The sequence below is a fragment of the Cydia pomonella genome, chromosome 13 (assembly GCF_033807575.1).
Source record: "Cydia pomonella isolate Wapato2018A chromosome 13, ilCydPomo1, whole genome shotgun sequence".
In the NCBI taxonomy this organism is placed as follows: Eukaryota; Metazoa; Arthropoda; class Insecta; order Lepidoptera; family Tortricidae; genus Cydia; species Cydia pomonella.
The window spans coordinates 17,393,632-17,418,436 of NC_084715.1; the positions used below are offsets into that span (position 1 = coordinate 17,393,632).

A 24,805-nucleotide genomic window follows, 5' to 3' on the forward strand; every position below is an offset into this window, starting at 1 on the left:
TCGGTTTACATTGTACTCGTTACCTTCTCGTTACCAATCGTTGTGATTTTCTACCAATATTTATGTTTTTGTTGGCTGGCAACATTATTTTATTCTAGTCCCAGGGGTCCTATTATTGTATACTTCCGGTATATAAAATAAAAAGTACGCAAATGTTGCGCAATGAATGTTTTATGCATTTCATAATTTTATGTTTTTGAAAATATTATTTAAACACAATTTATAATACCATCATTTATAAATTTATATTGCTATTTTATACATTTTAACTTTATTTTGAATATAAACCAGTTTGCATTCATCTAAGAATAGGGCCCCGTTGCTAAGCAACGACTGTCATGACAATAAAAACAAATTAAACGTCAACAAGTTAAAAATCTATACGAATCTGCTTGGAAAAGGAGCAAAACTTTAATGAATTTGTTTGTTATGTGTGTGAAATGTCTAAAGAAAACGCGAATTTACGGTTATTGGGCTCGCCGGTGAATTTATCGTACAGAAGTAAGAAGAAGGACGACAGAAAAAACATACGGAACAGGCCTAGATCTGCGCTTCAGAATTCTTGTTTCACACCGGTACAAACTAATTTATAAAATAAATATGGTAATTTCTTTAGTCTTGGATCGCACAAGACACGCAGCGGGAAATATTTTTGACAATATGTCATAGGATTAGTCATGCATAATATGTATTATTTCTGAAGATTTTTGTTCAGTAAATTTACAAAAAATCTTCAATCTATTAGGACTATTAAACATTTAGACCTCATAAAACATTTAACACCTTCTTTATAAAGTATGAGTAATATGCGTTACTATATTGTTTAGGATATACAAGAGAGCTACAAGCGGCCATTTTCTGCAGATGCAAAAGAGAGACCATCTACCAGGACTTTCTTCAAAACTTTTAGTGCAGAGCTTCTTGAATCATATAACAGTGAGAAATTCTTGCATTACTATAATTTAAAAAATATATATAATAATAATGTAATTATATAAGTAACTTTTTGTGCCTGCTGTACTTGTGTAAGGACAATTAACAGTATGTTGTGCCCCCTTAAGGGTCATCCATTAATAACGTCACATGAATTTCTAGGTTTTTTGACCCCTCCCCCTGGTGTGACATCACATTTTTTGCAACCTCCTAAAACGTGTGATGTAATTAATGGATGACCCCTTAAGATCTGGTCTGGTAATCTAGTAATCTTAAAAAAGTTCAACAACACATAACAACTCATCTACACCATCCATCTTCATATCTTAACATTCATTACCACCATCACCTTTCATAACAACACAACATCATCCCAGTGTCACATAATTAATTCATTAGAGATATAAAACATCCCACAGACCTTACGGATCCAGCCGCCCGTACACTTCGCGGGGACTGGACCCAAAATTTTAAACGCATAATAAAAAAAAAAAATCTAGTAATCTGGGGATGATGTTGTTAGTCTCACACTTTATTATTATTTGTATTCTATTTCTGTGTTTAAACCTGTGTGTTACTGTTTTTTGTCCCAAATAAAAAGAAAAAAAAGATCAACCGTTTGCCTATTCGTTATTCGTTATTCGTATTCGCGGGCTGGGTTTCCGCAACTCGACGTCGCAATTCGCGCCTATTTTGCGTGATGGTGGGTTGACGGCACTACTCCTGCCAACCCAGCTCTACCAGGAAGCCTAGCAGACCCTTGATGTTGCCGACGACTTCTGGGAGAGACCCCGGAGAACCGAGGTATTGTGCCCGGTATTCTGCCACCCCTGGGCATTCAAGAATGACGTGGGCGGCTGTTTCCTCCTCCTCCATGCACGCTCTGCAGAGGGGGCTATCTGTAACACGTAGGGTTAGTAGGTGTTTGTTTAGTGGGGCGTGGCCGGTTATGGCCCCAGTCAAAAGCCGGAGCTGTGGCCTCTTCAGCTGTCTCAGCCTCCTCGACAAACCGGGGTCGATTGTCGGGAGGGCCTCCTTCGCCTGCCTGCACGTGCCTAGGTTAGACCAGTACTGTTGGTGTTTTACCTTGGTGTTGCATCTCAGCATGTTCCGGAGCCAGGCATAAGGCAGAGGTATGATTGGCTCCGGTCCTGCCACCCTCAGTTCCGAGCCACCTCTCGCCAATATGTCGGCTGCATCGTTCCCTCGCGAGTTGCTGTGTCCCTTAATCCACTGCAGAGTTACGCTGGTGGTGGTGCTTACCTCTGATAGAGCCTTGTGGCATTCGTAGACTAGCCCTGAGGTCAAAGTATAACCTTGCAGAGCTTGCAGTACTGACCGACTGTCAGAGAGTATGCGGATGGGGTAGTCCTCTACTTTCCTTGAGACGATTGCGTGTGCTGCCATTATGATGCCCATACATTCTGCCTGGAAGACTGTGTTGTGGGCGCCTAGTGGTGTTGAGATATGTATGTTTAGGTCCTCTGAGAATACTCCCGCGCCAGTGCCTGACCTTGTCTTTGATCCATCCGTGAAGATTCTCAGCTCTCTCGGGTTAAGTCCTTCACGAGGTTCTTCGTGTAACTGTATCTTGTATTTCTTGTCGAAGATGTATTGCCTGGGTATCCTGTCAGTCACCGCTTCTATTAGCGGTTCCTTACCTATCGCCTCGTAGAGGATCTCGGTGTGTGGTACCCTAGGTGGTCTCCAGAGATTCGATTTTTTGAGACGTACCGCCGAAGCTAGCGCTTCCTGTTGTATAAAGAGGTGCAGCGGCGGCAGGCCCAGTAAAGCTTCCAGGGCCGCGGTTGGTGTTGTCCTCATGCAGCCCGTAGTCGCCAAACAGGCCAACCTCTGGAGTCGTTGTAGTTTTGCTTCAACTGTGGATAGTTTGGTGCGTGGCCACCAAACTATTGCACCGTAGCTTATTATTGGTCGTATGACTGCCTGGTAAAGCCATAGAGTTATCTTTGGGGTTAGCCCCCAGGTTCTACCCACCATTCTACGACATTGCCAGAATACGACTGTGGCTTTGTCAATTTTGCCGTTTAAGTGACTACTCCAATTCAATTTGCTGTCAAGTATTACCCCTAAATACTTTACCTCCGCAGATAGTTGGAGTTCAGTGTCGAACAGTTTGGGAAGGCAGAAGTTTCCCAAGTTGCGTTTGTTGGTGAACATAACCAGCTCAGTTTTGTTGGGATTGACTGAGAGTTCGTTGTTAATACACCAGCGCTCCACGATGGCTAGTGCAGAGCGGGTAACATCGCATACCGTACCTGAATGATTGCCGCTCGTCAGTATCACTATGTCGTCAGCATAGCCGATTGTGTAATAGTGATTATTGTTTAGTGTGGTGATCAGGTCATTCACCACCAGGTTCCATAGTAGTGGTGATAGGACTCCTCCTTGGGGGCATCCTTTTGCCACTAATGCTTGTTGTGTTTCGCCCGTCCCGAGTTTGATGGTTCGTTGGCTCAACATGTTGTTTATCCATTCTATCATAACTGCATTCGCGCCATGTCTTACCAGTGCTGCTGTAATGCTGCTGAACCTGGTCCTGTCGAAAGCCCCTTCTATGTCTATGAAGGTTCCTAAGCACATGGATCTGTTTTTGATCGCCACCTCAATCTTACTTACCACTGCATGAAGTGCCGATTCTGTAGATTTGCCAGGGCTATAGGCATGTTGGTTTGGATGCAAGGGCACATTAATAAGCACCCTCTCCCTAAGGTACCTGTCACACAACCTCTCTAATGTTTTCAGCATGAAAGAGGTCAGACTGATGGGTCTGAAGGATTTGGGGTCCGAGTAGTCGCTTTTACCTGGTTTCGGTATGAAGATAACCTTGACCTCCCTCCATTGCTTCGGCACGTATCTGTGTGCCAGACAGGCGCGCAGAACGATGGTCAGCTTCAGAGTGAGATGCTTCCCGCCCCATTTGAGAAGCGCAGGGAAGATCCCATCCATTCCTGGAGATTTGAAGGAGTCAAAGCTGTTTAGGGCCCACTGCGTGCGCTGCGGGCTGATTACCTCATATGTCTGTAGCCACTCACCTTCCGTCGGGGTGGTTGTCTCCATCTCGTTCCAACTTACTGGGTGCGATATCACGCAGTCCGGGAAGTGCGTTTGCACTAGGACCCATTCCGCCTCCTCCGGTGAGTTTGTGAGAGAGTTGTCTGGCTTACGCAGGGATCCTAAGGTTATGGTCGAGTATGGTAGAACCGTTTGCCTAATCAAGCATATTCTGCGACCATCTCCATTTGTCAGATAATGGAGCTCAAGGGCAGTTCTTTGAATTTATAGAACTTTACTTCTTCCGACTTTCCTGCTTGAAAACAATTGAGTTCTATTTTCTACTTTTAAAGAAAACATATTATTAAAATTAAGCCCAACCAAAAGAGACTTTGAAAGAGCTGTCGTCCATATGACAGTTCCTTCAACTTGACGTGAGAGGAATTTAGGTTTAGGTACTAAGATATTTACTAAGAAGTTCTTATTTTCAGACTCACCTGCCACTATCAAAGTCTTACCACCTACAGTAAACTTACTTGGTGACACTAAAATAAATAACAAGCAATATGCAAGAAAAGACAAAGACTTATGCAGTAATGCTTCTGACTATGGATCTGAGGACACTTTTATTAGCCTAGGAACAAAAATCAAAGCCAAAGCGCAACTGAGCCCTAACCCTAAACCTAAAAACAACAACCAAAAATTCCTTAAATATCGTAGCATAGCCAGAAAGAACCGTAGAGTCATGGATGCTGCTGTAAATGAAGATAAAACAAATGATTATGGTTTAGAAGTCAAAATCATAGAGAAACGATCACAATCACCAACAAAAAGCAGAGATGGTAACACTAGATGCTTGTCACCTTCATTTAAAGCTAGCGCTTATGAATCATACTTTGTTCCATTGGAACCTGAGGCCCATAATCCTTTAGCGGGCAGGGTTTCATTCGGAGAGAAGCAAGACATAGAAAATGCCATCGATGTATATTCGAGACGCCTCATGCAAACTAAACAACAGCTATCTTTAGTTGAAGAGGAGTCTACGCAAGATTTGGATAGTGTGCCATCTAATAACCTTCTAAGCTTGTCTCCAGAAAATTCTTTAGAAGAACTTAAAAATAAAGACGCAGACGATACGGAGGGTGATTTGACTGGTAGACATACTTATGATGTTGATGAAAAAGAAGAATATCCTAAAGCATCAGACTATATTGCTGAAGCTCGGACGTATAATAGTTTCTATGATGATTTTCGTTCATGTTCAGTTGACAATCATAAATCCAAGATGTCTAGCACGATAGTTCACACTGATTCGTCTTCAAAAGATTCAGGTTACCCTAGCAGCGCTAATGATGAGAAATGCTACAAGCAAGGATACTCCTTACCTACCACTACAAATTTGAGGAAATCGAATTCAGATAATAAGATTTCAGATCAACCTAAAAGTCTCGATAGTATTTCTACAACGAGCAATGAAAAATGTCACAAAGCATGGACTGAACCTTTAAATCATAGCAGACTGTTGTACAAAGATTTCTTCTTAAAAAAAGAAGGGCATATAGCTGTGCCTCCTAGTAATTCACCAATTCGTCCCGTAAAACACGATACAATTTCAGTTACTGGCAGCAGCGAAAGTAAAGAAATTGCAAAGATAGAAAAAAAAGAAAATTTGGAATATCCCACGTATCTCCTTAACAGTACTACTAAAGCGTACACGTCCAAAGTTATTGAAGATTACAAGAAGGAATTAGAAGCTATTAACAATATGCATGAACTTACCATAAAGGATATGCAAACTGATGCTATTTCTCCAACACCACTAAATATTGACAAAATGTTTGAGCAGCATTCAAACCTTTCTGAAGAAAAAATCACTCAGTCTAATGCGAAAGATGATGAAATCAGTAACAGTAATAATCTAGACATTAGAAAGAGAAATGTATCCAAATTAACAACTAAAGAACTCATACAGAATTATTTAAAAGTAAAAGGTGGTAACACAAAAGAATTTGCTAAAAATCTAAAGAAATTTGAGAATATTGAAGCAAAGCATAATTGGAATAATAGATCTACAATAGAGAAACGTAGTGCACCAGTGACAAGAAATTTGACTCAAAGGAATATGTTCACGATTAGAACTCCTATGAGTGCCAGAATAGAGGGAGTCAGTAATGACAAGGACGTAGATTCTTGGATGTCTCTTTCTGCACCTTCACCCAGTGTACTTCAGTTAGAAGATGTAGACATATCTTCTCCGATCTCAGAAGATAAGAGTGAAAATGAACCTAAACCAACTGAACAAACAGTTCAAATTCATGAAATTAAGGAACCTGAACCAACTCCACGTGTACCTCAAGAACCAGTGAAACCAAAAGAGTTGACTTCAAATTCGACTGTTTTAGATATTTATTCGATGTTGAAAGACATTGAAAGTTTTGGTGAGAATCCAGTGACGTCTGTTACTAATGCTAACGTAGTAGAAACTCCACAAAAAGAAGTCAAGGAAGAAAGAGAAATTACGCCTAAGGATAATTTTATGTAAGTGACATAAATCTTATGAGTAAGTCTAATATAGAGTAATAAACGCAGTCCCATTATACCTGATATGGAGGATTATATTGATTTGGAAAATGTTGCAGGGAAATCTTCGAATTTTTGGAGAAAGTTGAGCAGAGCGCTAATGATGCTCTATCAGTTGTGACCAGCTCTACTCCTCAGACTATTCCTAAGTAAGTAATTTCTTATCTATAAAATTGTTTAACAAAATGTTTTGTTAAGGTGTCCAGATCTAGTGAATGCGCCGCGAACCGCAAATTACCACAATTTTATACTTTCGTCAGATCTGGAACCTACTTTATAAAAAGTCCCGTGCAATAATAGGGCAATATTTACTGATCGTAAGCTCGGCAAGGTTAGCCGAATATTTTACGATCTAAGGAAGTTATTTCACGAGATATATTTTAAAATCAACAATTCAACAGTTACTTAACTATCTATTACTAGATCTTATGTCGTTGTAATAATGCTTACGAATTGTCAATTCTAACATTGCTCGTGCATATAATGTCCCTCGTGTTTCAGATTGGAGGCTCTACTAAAGCTGCCTCAAACAGAAATAGCCCAAAGACTAGTAACGGCTTCACTACAACTCGAGGAGCGTTCATGCTGCATTGCTCTACTGCAAGAGAGTCTGGCCAATCATAAAGAACAGGTACTTCTTAAATTCTTTTTGCTTGGGTTGTTTTGCACAGAAATAGCCCAAAGACTAGTAACGGCTTCACTACAACTCGAGGAGCGTTGTTGCTGCATTGTTCTACTGCAAGAGAGCCTGGCCAATCATAAAGAACAGGTATTTCATAAATTTATTGCTTGGGTTATTTTGCACAAAAATTGCTCAAATACTAGTAACGGTTTCACTACAACTCGAGGAGCGTTCGTGCTGCATGCTCTTCTGCAAGAGAGCTTGGCCAATGACAAGAAACATGTACTTTTACTTACCATTTTTATTTCGCTTGGGTTATTTACTTGTAGGGCACCATGTTTTGTGGTAACTGTAGTGTAGTACGAGAGTACGAGAGTTTATTCATCTTATACCATCAAGGAATCTGTGCTAGTTATTTATTTTAAATATTTTAGTATATGTAGGTAATTTAGCTAAGGTGTTAAGCTAGAGAATGAAATTAAATAAACATATTTTTAGGTAGTTCAGTTACTAACGCAAGGCCATACCTACTCTTTATTTCAGATGATCAACAAAGTGAGCAACTTAGAGAAGCAGTCGCTCCGGAACATCAGCAAAGTGAAGGCGGAATGCGAAGAAGCCATTAAGAGACACCAGGCTTTCATAGACCAAGTGAGTTCAGAGCTTTCAATCAGGGGTTTTCAAACCTTTTGACCCAACAGCGACGGCTAGGCCTTCGCTTTGCAGCTGGTATGATATGAATCAGATTACACATTGGTTATATCCGTATACGACGGGAAGAAGTTGATAACTCGAGGTATAAAATTGAAGAAATTGGAACCTAATGTAATTCTATTTTAAGTTCAAATTTCTTCAATTTAATATCTCTAGTTATCAACTTCTTCCCGCCGTGTACCGATATATATAGTTTCTAATGCAGAATTTAAGGGCCATTTTTAGGGTTCCGTAGCCAAATGGCAAAAAACGGAACCCTTATAGATTCGTCATGTCCGTCTGTCTGTCCGATTCTGTCACAGCCACTTTTTTCCGAAACTATAAGATCTATACTGTTCAAACTTAGTAAGTGGATGTATTCTATGAACCGCATTAAGATGTTCACACAAAAATAGAAAAAAAACAATAAATTTTGGGGGTTCCCCATACTTAGAACTGAAACTCAAAAAATCTTTTTTCATCAAACCCATACGTGTGGGGTATCTATGGATAGGTCTTCAAAAATGATATTTAGGTTCCTAATATCATTTTTTTCTAAACTGAATAGTTTGCGCGAGAGACACTTCTAAAGTGAAAAAATGTGTGTCCCCCCCCCCTGTAACTTCTAAAATAACAGAATGAAAAATCTAAAAAAAATATATGATATACATTACCATGCAAACTTCCACCGAAAATTGGTTTGAATGAGATCTAGTGAGTAGTTTTTTTTAATACGTCATAAAATTAAAAAAAAAAAAATCATTAAACCCATACGTGTGGGGTATCTATGGATAGGTCTTCAAAAATGATATTTAGGTTCCTAATATCATTTTTTTCTAAACTGAATAGTTTGCGCGAGAGACACTTCCAAAGTGGTAAAATGTGTGTCCAAAGTGGTAAAATGTTGAACAAGATCTAGCAAGTAGATTTTTTTTAATACGTATCAAATGGTACGGAACCCTTCATGCGCGAGTCCGACTCGCACTTGGCCGCTTTTTTTGTTGCCAGAAGCTTTGAGTTCTTAACTGCATAAACAAGAAATACTAAGGTCTATTTTTTCTCAATCTTAACTTGGAAATCGAACTCACGGGAGCTGGTTTATCCTTTTTTACCTCATTGACTTGTATTTTCAGTTAATAAACGACAAGAAAACACTCAACCACCGAATCGAGCAGTTAGTAGACGAGCGGCGCTCACTCGAAGAGCGCTGGAAACGCTCGGCTCAAGCTTTGGAAGATCGTTACAAGCTGGAACTCCGGAATCAACACGACAAAATGGCTGCTGCGCAACAGGTACGTGGGTGCAAACTGAGTGCAATGAACTCGACCAACGGGGTGTGCGTTGATGGTATTAACTTCTAGTCTATGTTTGATATGGATCCTGTTGTTTTTATTCTATACAGCATAACAGAGGTTTGAACCACCTATGTTTAATCACCATGAAAGGTTAAACGAATGTATACCTACATATGAACTCGGCCTTAGTGCACGCTACTCAAATCCTTGGATGCTCGACATCACTCTGCACTCTCCACCCCACTCGCCGCTGGACTGCTGCTGGCTGGACGCTGGAGTTTTTGTTCTCAACCAAAAACTTAACGTCTAGTATCCCACTGTCCTAATTAAATGGAACAGAGTAGGTAGATTTTGTCTTGTTGCGTGCGATTTTAAAAACGAACCAAAATTTGACTGCCAATTTTTCTTTTATGACGGGCCGCTAAAGGTTTAGTTAAGACTAAAGAACAATGAGCTAAAGGCAGGTGGTTCAGGAATTGATAAAGGCTGCAATCACACTGGGTCATTCACCTAATGAAGTTGCCGAATCAGAAATATGAAATTGTTAGACATTGTACGACGACGAACAGAAATCCTATGTAATATCTTCACAAAAGTGAAGTATTTGAAAAGTTATCGATTATATGTATCTATATTTAATATACAGGTAGCGAGGCAACGTTGGGTCAGACAAAAGGCAGAGAAAATTAAGGTAATTAGAAGTGTTCAAAAGCAAATCCAGCAAATTTTATACTAGAGAACATTCACAACAAATGTAAAAGAGACTTCTAGTGGAATACTTTATAATGTTACCTAATTCAATAAAGTAAAAAATATTTTTTAAGCAATTTTTTAAATTCTTTTTTCACAAAAAAAATTCCAGAATTTGCTCGGCTTGGTATGGAGCGCACGAGTATAGTACTTTTTTCGTCTAACATTATAGGAACTAACAGTAAAAGGCCTAGAAGGCGAGCTCCGCGAGATGGCAGAACGGCAACAGAAAGAGATAGCTGATCTAAAAATGCATCACGCAGAGCAACTAGGACGCGCGCAAGCCAAACACGCTCAAGAGTTAGAGGCCCAAAGAAGAGAGCTCGAGGGGGAGAAGGAAGCTGCTCTAGTGAAGGAACGTCAGTTGGCCAGCTCCAGGTATTGTTGTCTCTATTTTATGTCTAGACACTAGTGAATTAGAAAGAGATAGCTGATCTAAAAAATGCATCACGCAGAGCAACTAGGACGCGCGCAAGCCAAACATACTCAAGAGTTAGAGGCCCAAAGAAGAGAGCTCGAGGGGGAGAAGGAAGCTGCTCTAGTGAAGGAACGTCAGTTGGCCAGCTCCAGGTATTGTTATTTCTATCTTAAAGATTAGAAGATAGAAATAACAATACCACTAGTGGATTAGAAAGAGATAGCGGATCTAACGATAAACAGTATGTGTAAACGAAGTCTGCCAAAAATGTATGGACCTACTCATTACGAAACATTGTTTATAAACCCCGTGTATAGACAAGAATATTTTCAATGAATACGTGGCATGGTCGCAGCAGGAGTGAAAGATACAACTGTCTACAATCTAGAAATTAATGGACATATGCCGAGTTTTTGGCCGGTCCCGTATTGGGATACCCTCCTACAATTTAGGGGGGATTTAAATCTTCTCGGGTCAGAGGTGTAGGGTTAGAGCTGGCTTAGCTTTATTTGGCGTTCATAAGCGCATTGTAATATGCCTACTTGGAAAATAAACTATTTTTATCTCTACCTACACCATTGACCTTAAACTATAGAGAATATATTTCTCACCTAGTAAATATAATTTTTAGACTTGAGAAGCAAATACTCGAATTAGAGCTGACATACCAGGAGCAAAGGACACGATTGGTGGCAGAAATGCGCGCTGAGAACGAACGCGTCGCTTCTGGTCTGAGCGAGAGGGAAAAACAACAGAAAGAGAGCTTTGGTGAGTAGAACGTCCTAAGCATATTGATGACGTACCAGGAGCAAAGGAAGAACGTGTCGCCTCTGGTCTGAGCGACAAAGAGAAACAACAGAAAGAAAGCGTTGGTGAGTTCAAATATCTTTTTTTTATCTTTTGGTAGCAAATAAGGCTTGTGATATGAGGATAGTAAGCGGCTGTCGTAGAGTATGGACTCAGCAGGATATAATCTAAGCAGAAGGTGACAGACGTTGTGTTTGTTAGAAAGGGACAAAATTTAACAAAGCTTTGTTAAGTTTAATTTTATTAATAAGGACTCACTGCTCAAATATTCAGCTTTAAACTAGTTATTAATATAAATTAAATAATAAAAGTATAGTAGAAAAAAACTAAGATTTATGCAAATTCTTTAAATATATTTAACTTTATTTACTTTAGAGAAATGGAAAGAAGAGCAAGAAAAGTTGCTCGAAGAAAAGAGACTACAAATGGAACAAGAGATCGTGAAAGAAAGAGAGAAAATGCAGGTTGGCTCCTAATTTAAACCCTTTTTTTAATCACGAAATTTTCAGAGCATTATGCAAAACTGAGAAGTCAGATTACATTAAATTATATTGTAAGTAATTCAGCATTAAAACAGTTTTCATTCTACATATATAAATAATGGGCGATTTTTCGAAAAATCTTTGTGACAGAACTTATGACCTGACTAAGTATAATTTTATAAAATACTTAACTTATTATGAAACATAACGTATTGTAAAACATGACGTAAATGCTTTGAATTCTAGGAAGAAATGAAACTAGACAGAGAAGAATTAGAACAAGAATTCGAACAGCACAAAAGAGAATTCGAAGCGGAACAACAGTTGGCGCTCAAGAAGAAAGTGACAGAAATAGCAGCTCAGCACCGGCGCGAGAGAGACAAGGAGATCGAGCGCGCTATAGAGAGAATGGAGGAAGAAGCCCAGGCGGGACGTAGGGAGCTGCAGGACGCTATTAGGTAAGATAGAGACGGAGATAGTAGTTCATTACTAGTGCGAGCAAGATAGGGAGATTTAGCGCGCTATAGAGAGGATGGAGAAAAAGCGCAATCGGGTCGTGAAGAGTTGCAGGAAGCTATTAGGTAAGAACGAAACGGAGATAGCCGCGCAGCACCGGAGCGAGCGAGATAGGTCAAGCGGGCTCTTGGCGACTGCTTACGTCTTACGACGACGTGATGCGCTTGTTGGTGCCCGGAGGGTTAATACGAAATGTAATTAGTGTAAACACTGTAAACAGGCACACAAAGCTCAGCGTGAAGCATAGTAAGTAGCGTTTTCTCAAACTTGCTATGAAATGATGACATGCCTAACGTCAAATTAGGTCCGGAAATACTAGTTATCAGGTGCGATGAGTGAAGATGATATGTAAAGAAATTTCATACAGCCTTACACACTTAGGACTGTAAAGCAACCTTCTTTTGTTTTTTAACGTCAAATTGTGACACAACGTCTTGGCATTCAACCATCAACTAGCTTCAGTTAGCTTGGTACGGTGATTTGTTGTGCATATTCGTTGCTAAGCAACGGCGGTGGAGCATCGCGCAGGCGCGCGGACTTACGCACGTAAGGTTGTACACCGCTGGTAGAATGGCGAGCCGAGTAGGTCGCCACAAAACAATTTTTTTGTTTTAATTGCAAGTTTGAGAAAAGCACTATGCATATCTCGGCAAGAAACGGGGTTACAGGCCAAGTAGATATATACTACGAATAGAGATACCACGTTTCCCGGCCTCTATAGTAATGTACTATTTACCAGAATTATTCTTGTTTCGTTTTTCACAGACGGAACAAAGAACAGTACGAATGCGAGCTCCGCGAGTTGGCGGACACGGAGCAGGCGACGCTGCGCCGCTACCAGGACGCGGCGGCGCGCGTGCGGCGCGCGGAGGAGCGAGGTGAGGCCGCGACCGACCTGACGATGACGCCTTACGCGGCGTACGCATGGACACATGTACAAAATCGCGTTCCTTAAATATTCAGATTGTTGCCAAATGGCGTCATTAACGCAGCAGGTCACGATTAGTTTTTCTATGGGGCAGGTCGACCCCCCATAAAAAGGCCAAAAATGTTTTACGTCAAAAAAAATGTTCTTCTATTGCCTAATCCGTACAAAAGTCATTCGTTGGGCAATGTATTCATTTTTATAACTAGTTACCTGATGCTTTAAGATTACCCTTGCCAGCTCTTAAGAATTACTTAAAGAAGTCATTGATGCTGAAGGCTTATTACAGAGTCGAGGACTACTTGACAGACAAACATGCATGGTCCAAACCAGAAACTGTAAAAACAAGTAGCAATTAAAATCAATGTATTATGTGTAGAGTTATAGGTAACACAGCTCAGGTAAGAAAGCACAACAAATATTTTATGTAGGTACAGAAATCAGTCAGATTTATATAATGTATATTTTTTTTATTTATACTACGTCGGTGGCAAGCAAACATACGGCCTGCCTGATGGTAAGCAGTCTCCATAGCCTATGTACACCTGCAACTCCAGAGGAGTTACATACGCGTTGCCGACCCTAACCCCACCCCCCTCGTTGAGCTCATTCTCATTTCTTTATTAATTTTATGTTTTTCTTTTCCTTTTGTAAGAATTCGATATGTTTTCTGAAAGTATGATTTCACATTAAATATTACATATATATATATATATATATATATTTCAATCTTCTATAAACAAAAGTAACTACTGTATGTAATTGCATAATTTCTATAGTAATCTAAATTGTATTTTTATTTTATTTAATGCATGTTAATTATAAGATGTAATGTCTTGAAAAGATGTGTCCCGCCGAGTTTCTTGCCGGTCCATATTGGGATACCCTCCTCCAATTGAGGGGGGGATTTAAATCTTCTCGGGTCAGAGGTGTAGAGTTAGAGCCGATGTAGCTTTATTTGCGCATTGTAATATGCCTGCTTGATTAATAAAATATCTTTTTCTTTAATCTTAAACAGATCTCCATTATTTTTGTTACACCCTGTCTAATTGCCTACTCTTTATAGTTCTTTCTGATTTATTAAATAGTAAAAAAATAACTGCTGTCTACGTGTTTAGGGTTCCGTGGTCAACTAGGAACCCTTATAGTTTCGCCATGTCCGTCTGTCTGACGGATGATAGATGGCGCTGAATGTTGGAGGAACGCGACTTTGTATAGACTCTCAGTGTTCTTGTTTTATTCGTCCATGGGCTGCACCTTATTTATAAAAATTGCTATGTGCGTCAATTTTTCTGATGTTTTTTTTTCAGGTGCTGAATTAGAAATCACAATCTCGCAGCTCGAAACCAGGAATAAAGTTATTACGGAGGTAATTCACAAATTTTGCATACATCTGACAAATGCATAAGTTAGGTAACAGTCACATATTTTGCTTTACTCAACCATACCACAGCAAAATCCAAATATCCTAGTCAATTTTGGACCTATTTAGTAGGCACTATCTTCGTAAGGCCCAAGGTCCTACCTATAGGACTTATTCAGTTCGATGAAATTTGAATCATATTCAATTGGAACAGAGTTGCATTTCGTCGCTTTACGTACTCAAACTCCTATCTGATATACGTATCCAATATATAGATACGAGGTTGAGTAAATATAGCGACGATTTGTTTTGTTTCGTTAAATTTTCAAACGAAATAAAATCAACTTTATTCCTTGCACTACTACTAGGTTTAATTTCAGTGGCTAATTTTGGATTTTTCATTGGTATGGCTGGGTCTTAGGAGGCTATAGTAATACAGTTGATTTTGGTTTTTTCGAAAAATTGAACTTCAAAACCAATCGGACTTAATTAGTATTATCTATAGGTTATATTTTTTCTCAAGGTCTCACAGACGTTTTTACTTACCTCAAGTTGTGCCAACCCAAATTATTTTTACATAGATATTTAGAAGTTTTCGAAATTACCTGACATTCCGAAGTAAGCAACTAGGGAACAAATCAAATTATTTTATTATATACTTTTTGATTTGTGTTTTTAAGTTTTCACACTACTAACATAGGTATTAACACACTACACCTTATAAAACAAAGTCCCCCCACCGCGTCTGTTTGTTTGTGTGTATGTTCGCGATTAACTCAAAAACTACTGAACGGATTTTCATGCGGTTTTCAGCTATCAATAGAGTGTTTCTTGACGAACACGTGCGAAACGCTAGTAATTTACATGCAATGCGATAGATATCATATCGAAAGTACTCGAATAGCTACTCTTATTTATAAATGTCCTACTTTATTATAGAAAAATACTCAACTGGAAGCGGCTGCAGAACAAATCCGATCTAGCTGCGAGCATGCGTGGGAGCAGCGCGTCGATACACTGAAGAAAGAGATGGAAGATATGAAGAAAACGCACGAAGAGCAGATGCACCAGCTTTATGCCAAGTATGTGTCATAATTCCGCAATTTAATCCAGGAGATCCTGTGTCAGGACCATCGGTCAATTTCATTTCATACATCGGTAGAATGAACAAGTAACGGTCAAAATAGTACATTACGATACAAGTGCGAAAAATGGGAAATTCGAAACGAGTAGCGATAAATTAAAACACGACCGAAGGGAGTGTTTTAAATCGACACGAGTTGCGAATTACCTATTCGCACATGTATCGTACAACGTTTTACAGTACATACGGCCCTTTAAATGTTCGACATAGTAACGTAATATGCTAATTTTCGCACTAGTGCTATAAAGTAGCACCATATGTACTGTAAATATCTTTTTCACCGCATCAGCTCGAACAAGCCTACTTTCGTCACTCAAGGAACTCGCTTCGCTCGTGATTCAATTATACAATCTTTCGCTTACTCGGGACTCAAAATCAACACTCGCATGAAAAACTGACTTTCCTTTCTTGTACAAGCACAAATAACTATTGATACACACTTATTGGAGATCTACTGTACTTTCCTTTGCATGTTTATTTACCTTTTGAACGAAGAACACCTAAAGTCGTCGTTACTAGTCGTGGCCACCGCGCCTATGGCAACTATATTATGGCGGACGCTGTCAAAGCAACCTTCACACTTACGAGTAAGGTTTACATTAGCTCGCTTGCGCCCGGGAGCTTGGCGTTTGAGTGATGTTTGTGTTTATGACATAAAGCGTTCAATGGGTATACATACTTCTCGACATCTTTCTAATGAGCCTAAACTCAATGTGTTTTTTTTTTCTTATTAAATAATTCTATTGGCTACCTTCTGACTCCATCATTAGATCTGCTCCAAGTTAGCATATTATTTCATTGTCATCGGATATACGGAAATATGCCAAATTTCAACTCAATCAGACAGTGGAAGTGGTTCAAACAAAAGTTACGAAAATTTAAAGCTCATACAGGGTGTTTATTTAGTCACCAGCAATAATTTACGGGGTGAATATATAGGTCGCGAAATCGCGAAAAAAAATTGTCTCTTTCATACATTTTAGCTGTCTGACCGAGCAATTTCGTTTCGCGATTTCGCGGTTGGTTCGATAGCAAAAGTTACTCAGTATGACCTATATATACACCCGTAAATTATTTCAGGTGACTAAATAAATAAAACCTGTATACACATATTTATACAAATATACGTGGTGAAATTATAATAAAATTATTAAAATGTATGTATGTGGTGTAAAATTACAAGACAAAATTAGGAACAGTGTGATAAGGGTAAAGTGTGGATTGAACGAAGATGTAGTGTCAAAAATTGAGAAAGGTATGTTGAGATGGTTTGGACACACAAAGAGAGAGTATAAGGGAGAAGTAGAAGAGGGAGCTGGAAGGGGTAGACCTCGGCGGACTTTCTCTGATCAAATCGGGGAAATCCTGAAGAACGGCCAGGTCAAGAGCACCCTAAACCGACGAGCGTGTATGAGGAATGTCATGAAAGTGAAGGAAGCGAAAGAGATATATCAGGATCGTAGCAAGTGGAAATCCATGGTCTCTGCCTACCCCTCCGGGAAATAGGCGTGATTATATGTATGTATGTATGTATGTATACGTGGTGAAGCTAAATAAAAGTGTGTAAATCCGGCCAAGTATGAGTTGGATTCGCGGCCCAAAGGTTCCGTAGGTAATCAAACTTTTTTTTAAATTCATTTAAATAGACTTGCGCTTTTGGCAAACGGTTCTGGCGTCAGTTTAATGCTGAAAATGCAATTGCATTTTATTCTATTGACTGTTCCTTATCCAGAAATAGTATCCCATATATGGTGGATAGATATTCAACTCTATTGGCAGCTATTAAAGTTCAAATTTCAACAAAAAAAATTACATGCAGTAAGTTGTTAATTACGTGTGCTTCTCACGCAATTTAAATCTAAACAATCTTCACATGGCATTTTTTTTTCAGAGTAAAAGTGGCAGTGGCTCGAAAGGATTCCGCTATTCAAGCTTTAACGCGCGAAACTGCCAAGTACCAGGAGAAGATAACGATGTTAGAGCAAAAACTGCAGCAGCAGCGGAAAGATTTCCTCAAACAAAAGTGAGCCTTATTAATCAGAATCACAGTTGAATATCGCGTGACAATTTATGTACAAGATATACCATGAAACCGGATAATTAAAACCATACTGCAGCAAAATCTGCAAAAGCATCGCAAGGAGAGTAAAAAAAAGTGAATCTTATCGACCGGAGTTATGGTTTACTCTTGTATGAGACAGCATTTATGCTATGGAAAGGCAGAAAGTACTGTCAGCAGCAAAAGAGTCTCAAGTAATGTTATTTACTTTCTTGCTCTCCTTACAATAAACTAGTGTATAAATAATTTCAAAGTCCGCTTTTATCGAGATATTTTTTTTTAAATCTGTCATGCAAAATTACTTTATTACAGTTCTGAATTTAAAAAAGGTAAAGTTTGCGCCTTGAATGTGCCTGCTATTTAAAAATGTAATGTACATAACTGTATAACTACCAGAGCGTTTAGCTAGCTCTAGTTTAGTCTAGAACTTACAAGTAAGGACTCGCGCGCGGGAACGCATCTCGCGCTAGAAGGCCGCGTAGCCAACGTTACAATCGTTAACGCTCCGTAGCGTCATCTCTCTCTATCACTTCCATATTACTGCGACTGTGGCAGTTGCGTTTCGTTCGCCACGAAGCGTGAACGATATGCACGTTGGCTACGCGGGCAGTTCAGTTTTAGAGTTACAGTACCGGCCAATAATATATGTGACATTATCTATGATAATTTTTGAGAAAAAAAACCGACTTCATTGAGGGAGAACGGTGAAAGAACGATTATTGTTGATTTGAGATTTTATACAATGAAATTAAAAAGTCAGCGTCCCACGCCTAATTATGTAGAAAAGGAGGTAACATGTTTTTTTTTTAACACTTCACCCACCTTGACACATTTCAGATTTGCCCTATGGTTGACTGGTAAGATACCGACCCGCAATAGGGTATTCGACTGTATTTAAGATAAATTATTTCAAACCATGCATGAAATAAAGCACCAGATAATTATTAAAAAAACTAAATAGTATAGAAATATAAAAATGTGCCTTGAAAACCTAACTGCTTGGCAAAGAGAACAAATTGCCAAACGTGAACTATACATCATTGAACAGTTCCGTTCTGTTCATCATCAGCAGTTCCACTTCGTCAAATGTCACTTCTACAAATGTAAATGCTTGATTTGTCAAAGAAAATACAAAAATCACTATATGAATGCCTTTCATATTTGAAGAGTTCCCTCGATTCCTCATGGACCCCATCGTCAGAACTCGAACTTGACAAAAAATTGTTTTGAAAATTTAATTCACTTAACAAACACAGCGAAGAGGAGAAATCGCCAAACGTGTACTATGCGTCGTTGAAGAGTTCCATTCTGATCATCATCAGCAGTTCCACTTCATCAAATGTCACTTTTTTAAATGTAAATGCTTGATTTCTTACAGAAAATACAAAAATCACTATATGTATGCCTTTTACATTTGAAGAGTTCCCTCGATTCCTCATTGATCCCATCATCAGAACTGAGTTTTGACAAAAACGGGACCAATCTGTATATATATAAATTAAAACAAAAAAATAATTTTCAAAATCGGATCAGAAATGACGGAGTTATAGAGTAACAAACATTTAAAAAAAAAAAAAACAAAAAAAAAAACCGAATTGATAACCTCCTCTTTTGAAATGAAGTCGGTTAAAAAGGGACCTTATTGTCGGTGGCGCTTACGCCATTATCAACGATGCTCCCATATTATAAACAACGCCGCGCTACGCAGTGCGGCATAAACGCCATCGACAATAAGGTCCCTTTTCATAGATAATGTCACATATCACCTTCATGTTTTTACGGTAGAACTTTATTTAATTTGGAAGTGTTTTTCACCTCGTTACTTTAGAGAGTCTAGTAGTAGCCCTTTGTGCGAGCGATAAGAAAAAAATGGTTTTATGTAATGTTTTTTTCATAGAGGTTTTTTTTTAATATACAGTCAACATAATTTTTGTATAAGAGTTTTTCCAGTAATAAGCTGTCTCCGATTGTAATTCACAATATTTCATTGCTGTATTCATCATATATTTGTGTATACCTATACATGTTAATCCAAAAAACACAAAGGTATGTATATATTATTGGCCGGTACTGTAACTGATATTTTCACTAAGCGTGTATATTTTCGAGTAGGCTTAATTCAATGTTTATGATCTCAACACGTGTGATGCCAATTTACACTAGACTATATATAATATTACTTCTTTTATTATTCCGTCCATGTATGTATTATATTAGTTAATTTCATTTAATTTATAAATTATATCAGCTGTATAGAGTTAGACCAAGAGATTAGTCTGCAACGATTTTGATAGCACACGCAGTGCACGCATTATTTATACGTATCAATTTTATAGGAGTTTGACGTTTAACGACGACCAGTCTGGCCTAGTGGGTAGTGACCCTGCCTATGAAGCCGATGGTCCTGGGTTCAAATCCTGGTAAGGGCATTTATTCGTGTGATGAGCATGGATATTTGTTCCTGAGTCATGGGTGTTTTCTATGTATTTAAGTATTTATATATATTATATATATCGTTGTCTAAGTACCCTCAATACAAGCCTTATTGAGCTTACTGTGGGACTTAGTCAATTTGTGTAATAATGTCCTATAATATTTATTATTTATTTAAATAACACTTGCGCTGCGTGTGACATATCGTTGCAGCTAGACTTGTTTTGGTCTGACACTAGTATCATAATTTCTACAAAAGATGTCTAGTCATTAAATTTATCTCTTGTGGAAATTAAGAATAATAAAATCTCGATAGAGCTATCGGGTTCATATTATTTTGCTTATGCGTAAAATGTATGTGGGCCGTACCGAAAATTTATAGTAATGTTAAACATTGTACAATACACGTGCGAATAGGTAATTCACAACTCGTGTGGATTTAAACACTCCCCCCGCGGTTGTGTTTTAATTTATCATCACTCGTTGAGAATATATCGCTGCATACCGTACAAGCAAAACTCACTAATTGTAATTTTTTTTAACAAAAATCTACCTTATTTTAGTCGCAATATGGTTCATTATAGCTATGAACTTGTGGTGGTAATTACTGAGTTTTGCTTGTCACCTGACAACACATTCACACGCATCCGACCGCAGTTTTTTGAGTTCGGGGTGTTTTAAGGCCGATTATTATTTTTAGTAAAAGTGTACCTTATTGCGTAGTGTTAAGGTTTTGATTGTTTCTGATTTCGCATTAGATACAAACTATGTGATGTGCTTGTCCATAAAAATGATGTAATATAATGATTTGTGTTTTAGTGTATTCCGTTTTGAAATGAAAGTCAAGGAAGGATAAAACGAAATATTTAATATTTTGTATAAAAACAAATACCAACAGGTAAATGCTTAAAGCTTTCTATAATACAACAAACGAATACCAAATAGGTAAATTAAAGCTGTTTTAACACATTAATTAAAAACTTATCCTAATTCAAACAAATGGCCGATATACAAATTCTTAATGATATTGCTATTTCTGTCTCTTTTAAACTTATCCTTTTCATCAACAGAAAAATACTGACATTAAAGGTAGGAATTGCAATACATGGTTTTAGACGCCAAGGGCATAACACTCCCAACAGTTTTACTGCCCCATCCCACTTTGAGCCAATATTGAGACTATGATATATTTTTGAATCCCAGTGCCCAGCTAGTGGGACGTATATAGGCGGATCATCACCAAGGCCTCCACATTTCTGTAGACGTCCCCTGTGCCGGAGACTGTGAACTGGTGTCCGCTTCTTTCTGTACCTTTTCCTGTGTCACGCTAGACTGCGCCAAAGATTCCGCTGTATGTGTTATAACAGAACTGACAGGTCTTTCAAATGATGGCCTTTCTACTGCACTGGGTATACTTTCAGGTAAAGTTAACCTTATGGGGTATATGGGTGCTCGTTTCTCTGGCGTCAAGTCATAGAGTTTTTCAACAGGTCTTTCTGGCTCCAATCTTAAGACCTTTAACGCTGGTCCAGTAGTTTCAGTTACAGATCTTTTTAACTTCTGCCGTATGGAGTAATCAACAGCTCGCTTAGGTGACGCGTCGATTCCAATTTTATAGTTTTCAACGTCTATAACTATCGATAACGGCTCCATATACTTCTTGTTTCTTAAAGCTTCTTGCTTTAAAGTTTCTGGAGAAATTGTAGTTGAAGATACTGTTGGCTTTTGTGTTTCTGGACTGCTATCTTGATCGGAAGCTGATCTACTTGGTGGTGTTGGAAAGGGGAATTTTTGAACTGGTCGTGGTGGAGTTTCAAGTTCTGTGGAAGAATCGCAAGCGGAGTCACAAGAGAGTGGGCTTAGGGGTGGACTCGTTGGTCGCGTAGCCCGAACGCAGTGGAAAGCGCTTGGTCTTTCATCGTCCAATCTTAACGGGTCGGGAACTAAAGCTGGGTAATCTTTTGGTTTATGTAGGCGTTCTATCCCACTTATACAGGATGTAAGATGATTTCCCAGTCTGTGTCTTAATCCAGTAGGAACGCTAGCAAGTCTGGACAGGTATCTCCGGACTTCGACGGCACAATCTCCGAAACCAGCTCGGAATCGGTGTAGTACGGCGGGGTCGGCGGCGATGGCGGCCGCTAGTTGTTGACGCTGGAGGGTCTGCAGGTGTTTCACGGTGAGCTCGAGGATGTCGGCCTTCTCGAGCTTGGAGTGGCGCGCTGGCTGGAAATGTAAATTAGGGTTAGTCTGTGTACTTTAAAACTAATCGGACAGACAGACGGACATGACGAATCCATAAGGGTTCCGTTTTTTGCCATTTGGCTACGGAACCCTAAAAAAGGTCTGGCAGACCCGTGACTGTTTGAAAGTTAAGAATGTTTAAGCGGTTACGTCCATATTTTAGATTATTAATGCTTCTTGGGTTGGCTGGCTCCTTAAGTTTTTTATCCTCGACAATAGGTATTTAAAAAATGTAGGATATAAAAAAGGTTTCTAAGAACTAAATGTTAACCTTAGATGTCTAATTATTTCTACCAACACATTTGAGGTGCAACTGGACATATATACAAAACTACTGTAAAAGGGTTAAAATTCAAATAAGTATTAACAATATAGTAACTTACGTCCTTTTCAGGATCCATGAGTAAGTCCTTGAGCTCATTGAGGCAGTTGTTGATGCGCGCGCGTCGCTTCTTCTCCATGATTGGCTTGTTGGTCTGCAACGATGGAGACAGAGCATAAATCATGAGTTGAAATGATCATATATGTCGCAGGCAAATTGTAAGATTGCATTGCAATTTGCAAAACGTTTCAAGTTGTGAAAAAGTTTGAAAAGTTGTCAGATTTTTAAAAGTATATCAAGTAAAGGAAGTTTCCAAAGCCAGTTTGTCTACCATGGAAAAATCAGAGAAGGAATAATTTTTTTGTGAAAGTTGCGTAATTTTTGAAATTCTTCACATGCGCGTACAGGTTAAGATCTACGGGTTATAACGTCAAGTCAGAAAATATTAGGAAACGTACTAAATAGACTAAGTTTATATTTTAGCCTTTAAAAAAACACAGCTTCTCCATATATTAATGTTAAACAGAAGAAAAATTTTCGTACGCAATGTTAAATTACTGTTATAACTTTATTAGAAACTGCAATGACTGCACTATTGAGTCTATAGATCGTGTCATTCACGACGACGCGTGACATGACTCGTATTGTCATGTAATTAAAGGTGAGATTTGACAAATCTGTGCGTCATCGCATATGACACGAACTATAGAGTCCAGACCAAGACAAGTGTGCAACGATTTTGATAGCACACGCAGTGCAAGTGTTATTTTTAACGTCAAACTTCTATGAAATTATGACGTATAATACTTGTGTGCTATAAATATCGTTGCCGACTTATCTTGGTCTGACTCTATTAATAATCCAGTCAACGAGGCCGAGATTGTGAAAAATATTTTGACAGTTTATTAAATTATTTATTTGCTACGAATGCTGTACTTATTAGCTTTCTTAATATTTCTTTGGTAATACATTATGTTAAACATAAAATTATTTGTGAAATATATATTTTCCTTGTTAAAATACCTACTTATAATGCCCTATTAGTAGGTAAATGATCGTATTAGATTATCGAACTCTACTACTTTTAAACACTTGAAAAGTCCTTTATTGTTTGCATTATGTATTTCACTTCGTATTTATTTGTATATCTTTACATTTTATATTAAGTACACCAGATAATTAACTTCCGAATAAAATTATTATTATTGCATAATATTTTTGTTTTACGCTTTAACTTTTATCACAGGTAAGGGATGTAACCAGAATGTAAAAACACTTAAATAAAAATCACTTAAAACACTTTTAATCACAATAATCACCTTTCGCAACTCCGCTTTCGACATTTGCTGTTCAGCAAAACCATTTTGTGAATCATCATCTTCACTGCACGGCATTTTTCACTATTTAGTCGTCTGTACCCGACCAGTCGTCCAGACACGACCAGACGTCTGAGACACGTCTGCACTGGACGGCGCTCGTACGCAGAATGACAATGAATGAACGAACGTAACGTATTAAATTGGTCTTCCTGTATTATCCCTGTTATGAATTGAAGTAGGAAACTGTAGCTGTCCCGTTCTAACCAAGGGTGGGTTACGGTGGGAACTGTATGGGAATGCGTTGTTTTCGTCCTGTCTCGCTCTATGAGTAACCTGTCGAGTGCGGCGTAGTGGTTGGGAGTAGCGGTTGCGTGCTATTCGATTCCTGGTTGAAATAAAAATTGGTTTTCCCGAGATTTTTCTACTTAATGAGATACTAATGCAAGAGTCCGTTAGCTAAGTAACATTTATTTTTATTTTTTATCTAATGTAAATTAAAAAAAGTATTGGAATACTTGGTTTAAAAGTAGAGTTCTAAACTTATTAACATCTAACATTATAATATATGCACTAAGTATTCATATTATATAAATTAAAATATCTTTGGTATTCATGCAAAAAAATATTAGTTAATATTTATACATTACTTATGTATTACATAATATAACATGATTTAAAAAATTAATTACATTATCCATTAATTCTACGATTGAATGCAAGTGCAAAAACAATAACAAAAATTAATATGCCAGTATTACTAAAGTGAAGCTACATCCGCTGCCCCTTATCCTGTATAGCATGGGAATGCAGGACCGCGCGCGCATCCATAAAGTACCACAATAACCGTGCGCCGAGAGCACGCAAAAAAACTCCGTACTTGATCGA

The 24,805-nt window shown here is 38.5% G+C and overlaps 2 protein-coding genes across 2 annotated transcripts; one reads left to right on the forward strand and one right to left on the reverse strand.

The window, feature by feature from the left end:
* The first annotated feature begins 91 nt into the window (after window positions 1-91).
* LOC133524436 (centrosomal protein of 131 kDa-like) lies at window positions 92-17,834 on the forward strand. The gene is made up of 16 exons (XM_061860476.1): window positions 92-575; window positions 828-936; window positions 4,440-6,486; window positions 6,588-6,677; window positions 7,030-7,159; window positions 7,694-7,801; window positions 8,977-9,135; window positions 9,785-9,829; window positions 10,061-10,266; window positions 10,938-11,074; window positions 11,489-11,577; window positions 11,842-12,053; window positions 12,877-12,989; window positions 14,347-14,405; window positions 15,339-15,481; window positions 17,435-17,834. The coding sequence occupies exons 1-16, from the start codon at window positions 441-443 to the stop codon at window positions 17,568-17,570; spliced, it is 3,918 nt and encodes a 1,305-aa protein (XP_061716460.1). The 5' UTR covers window positions 92-440; the 3' UTR covers window positions 17,571-17,834.
* A 2,872-nt stretch (window positions 17,835-20,706) lies between these two features.
* On the reverse strand, window positions 20,707-24,474 carry LOC133524433 (protein deadpan-like). The gene is made up of 3 exons (XM_061860471.1): window positions 23,921-24,474; window positions 22,663-22,755; window positions 20,707-22,261 (listed from the first exon to the last, which is right to left on the reverse strand). The coding sequence occupies exons 1-3, from the start codon at window positions 23,993-23,995 to the stop codon at window positions 21,272-21,274; spliced, it is 1,158 nt and encodes a 385-aa protein (XP_061716455.1). The 5' UTR covers window positions 23,996-24,474; the 3' UTR covers window positions 20,707-21,271.
* Between the last annotated feature and the right edge of the window lie 331 nt (window positions 24,475-24,805).

Excerpts from the sequence above, each read along its gene's own strand:
- LOC133524436 (XM_061860476.1), top strand. The coding sequence starts at position 441 with ATGTCTAAAGAAAACGCGAATTTACGGTTATTGGGCTCGCCGGTGAAT. Across the intron at positions 9,830-10,060 it reads AAAAGGCAGAGAAAATTAAG|GAACTAACAGTAAAAGGCCT; the intron begins GTAATTAGAAGT and ends CTAACATTATAG. Across the intron at positions 12,054-12,876 it reads GAGCTGCAGGACGCTATTAG|ACGGAACAAAGAACAGTACG; the intron begins GTAAGATAGAGA and ends CGTTTTTCACAG.
- LOC133524433 (XM_061860471.1), bottom strand. The coding sequence starts at position 23,995 with ATGCCGTGCAGTGAAGATGATGATTCACAAAATGGTTTTGCTGAACAG. Across the intron at positions 22,756-23,920 it reads CGAAAGCGGAGTTGCGAAAG|ACCAACAAGCCAATCATGGA; the intron begins GTGATTATTGTG and ends CCATCGTTGCAG. Across the intron at positions 22,262-22,662 it reads TCATGGATCCTGAAAAGGAC|CCAGCGCGCCACTCCAAGCT; the intron begins GTAAGTTACTAT and ends TTACATTTCCAG.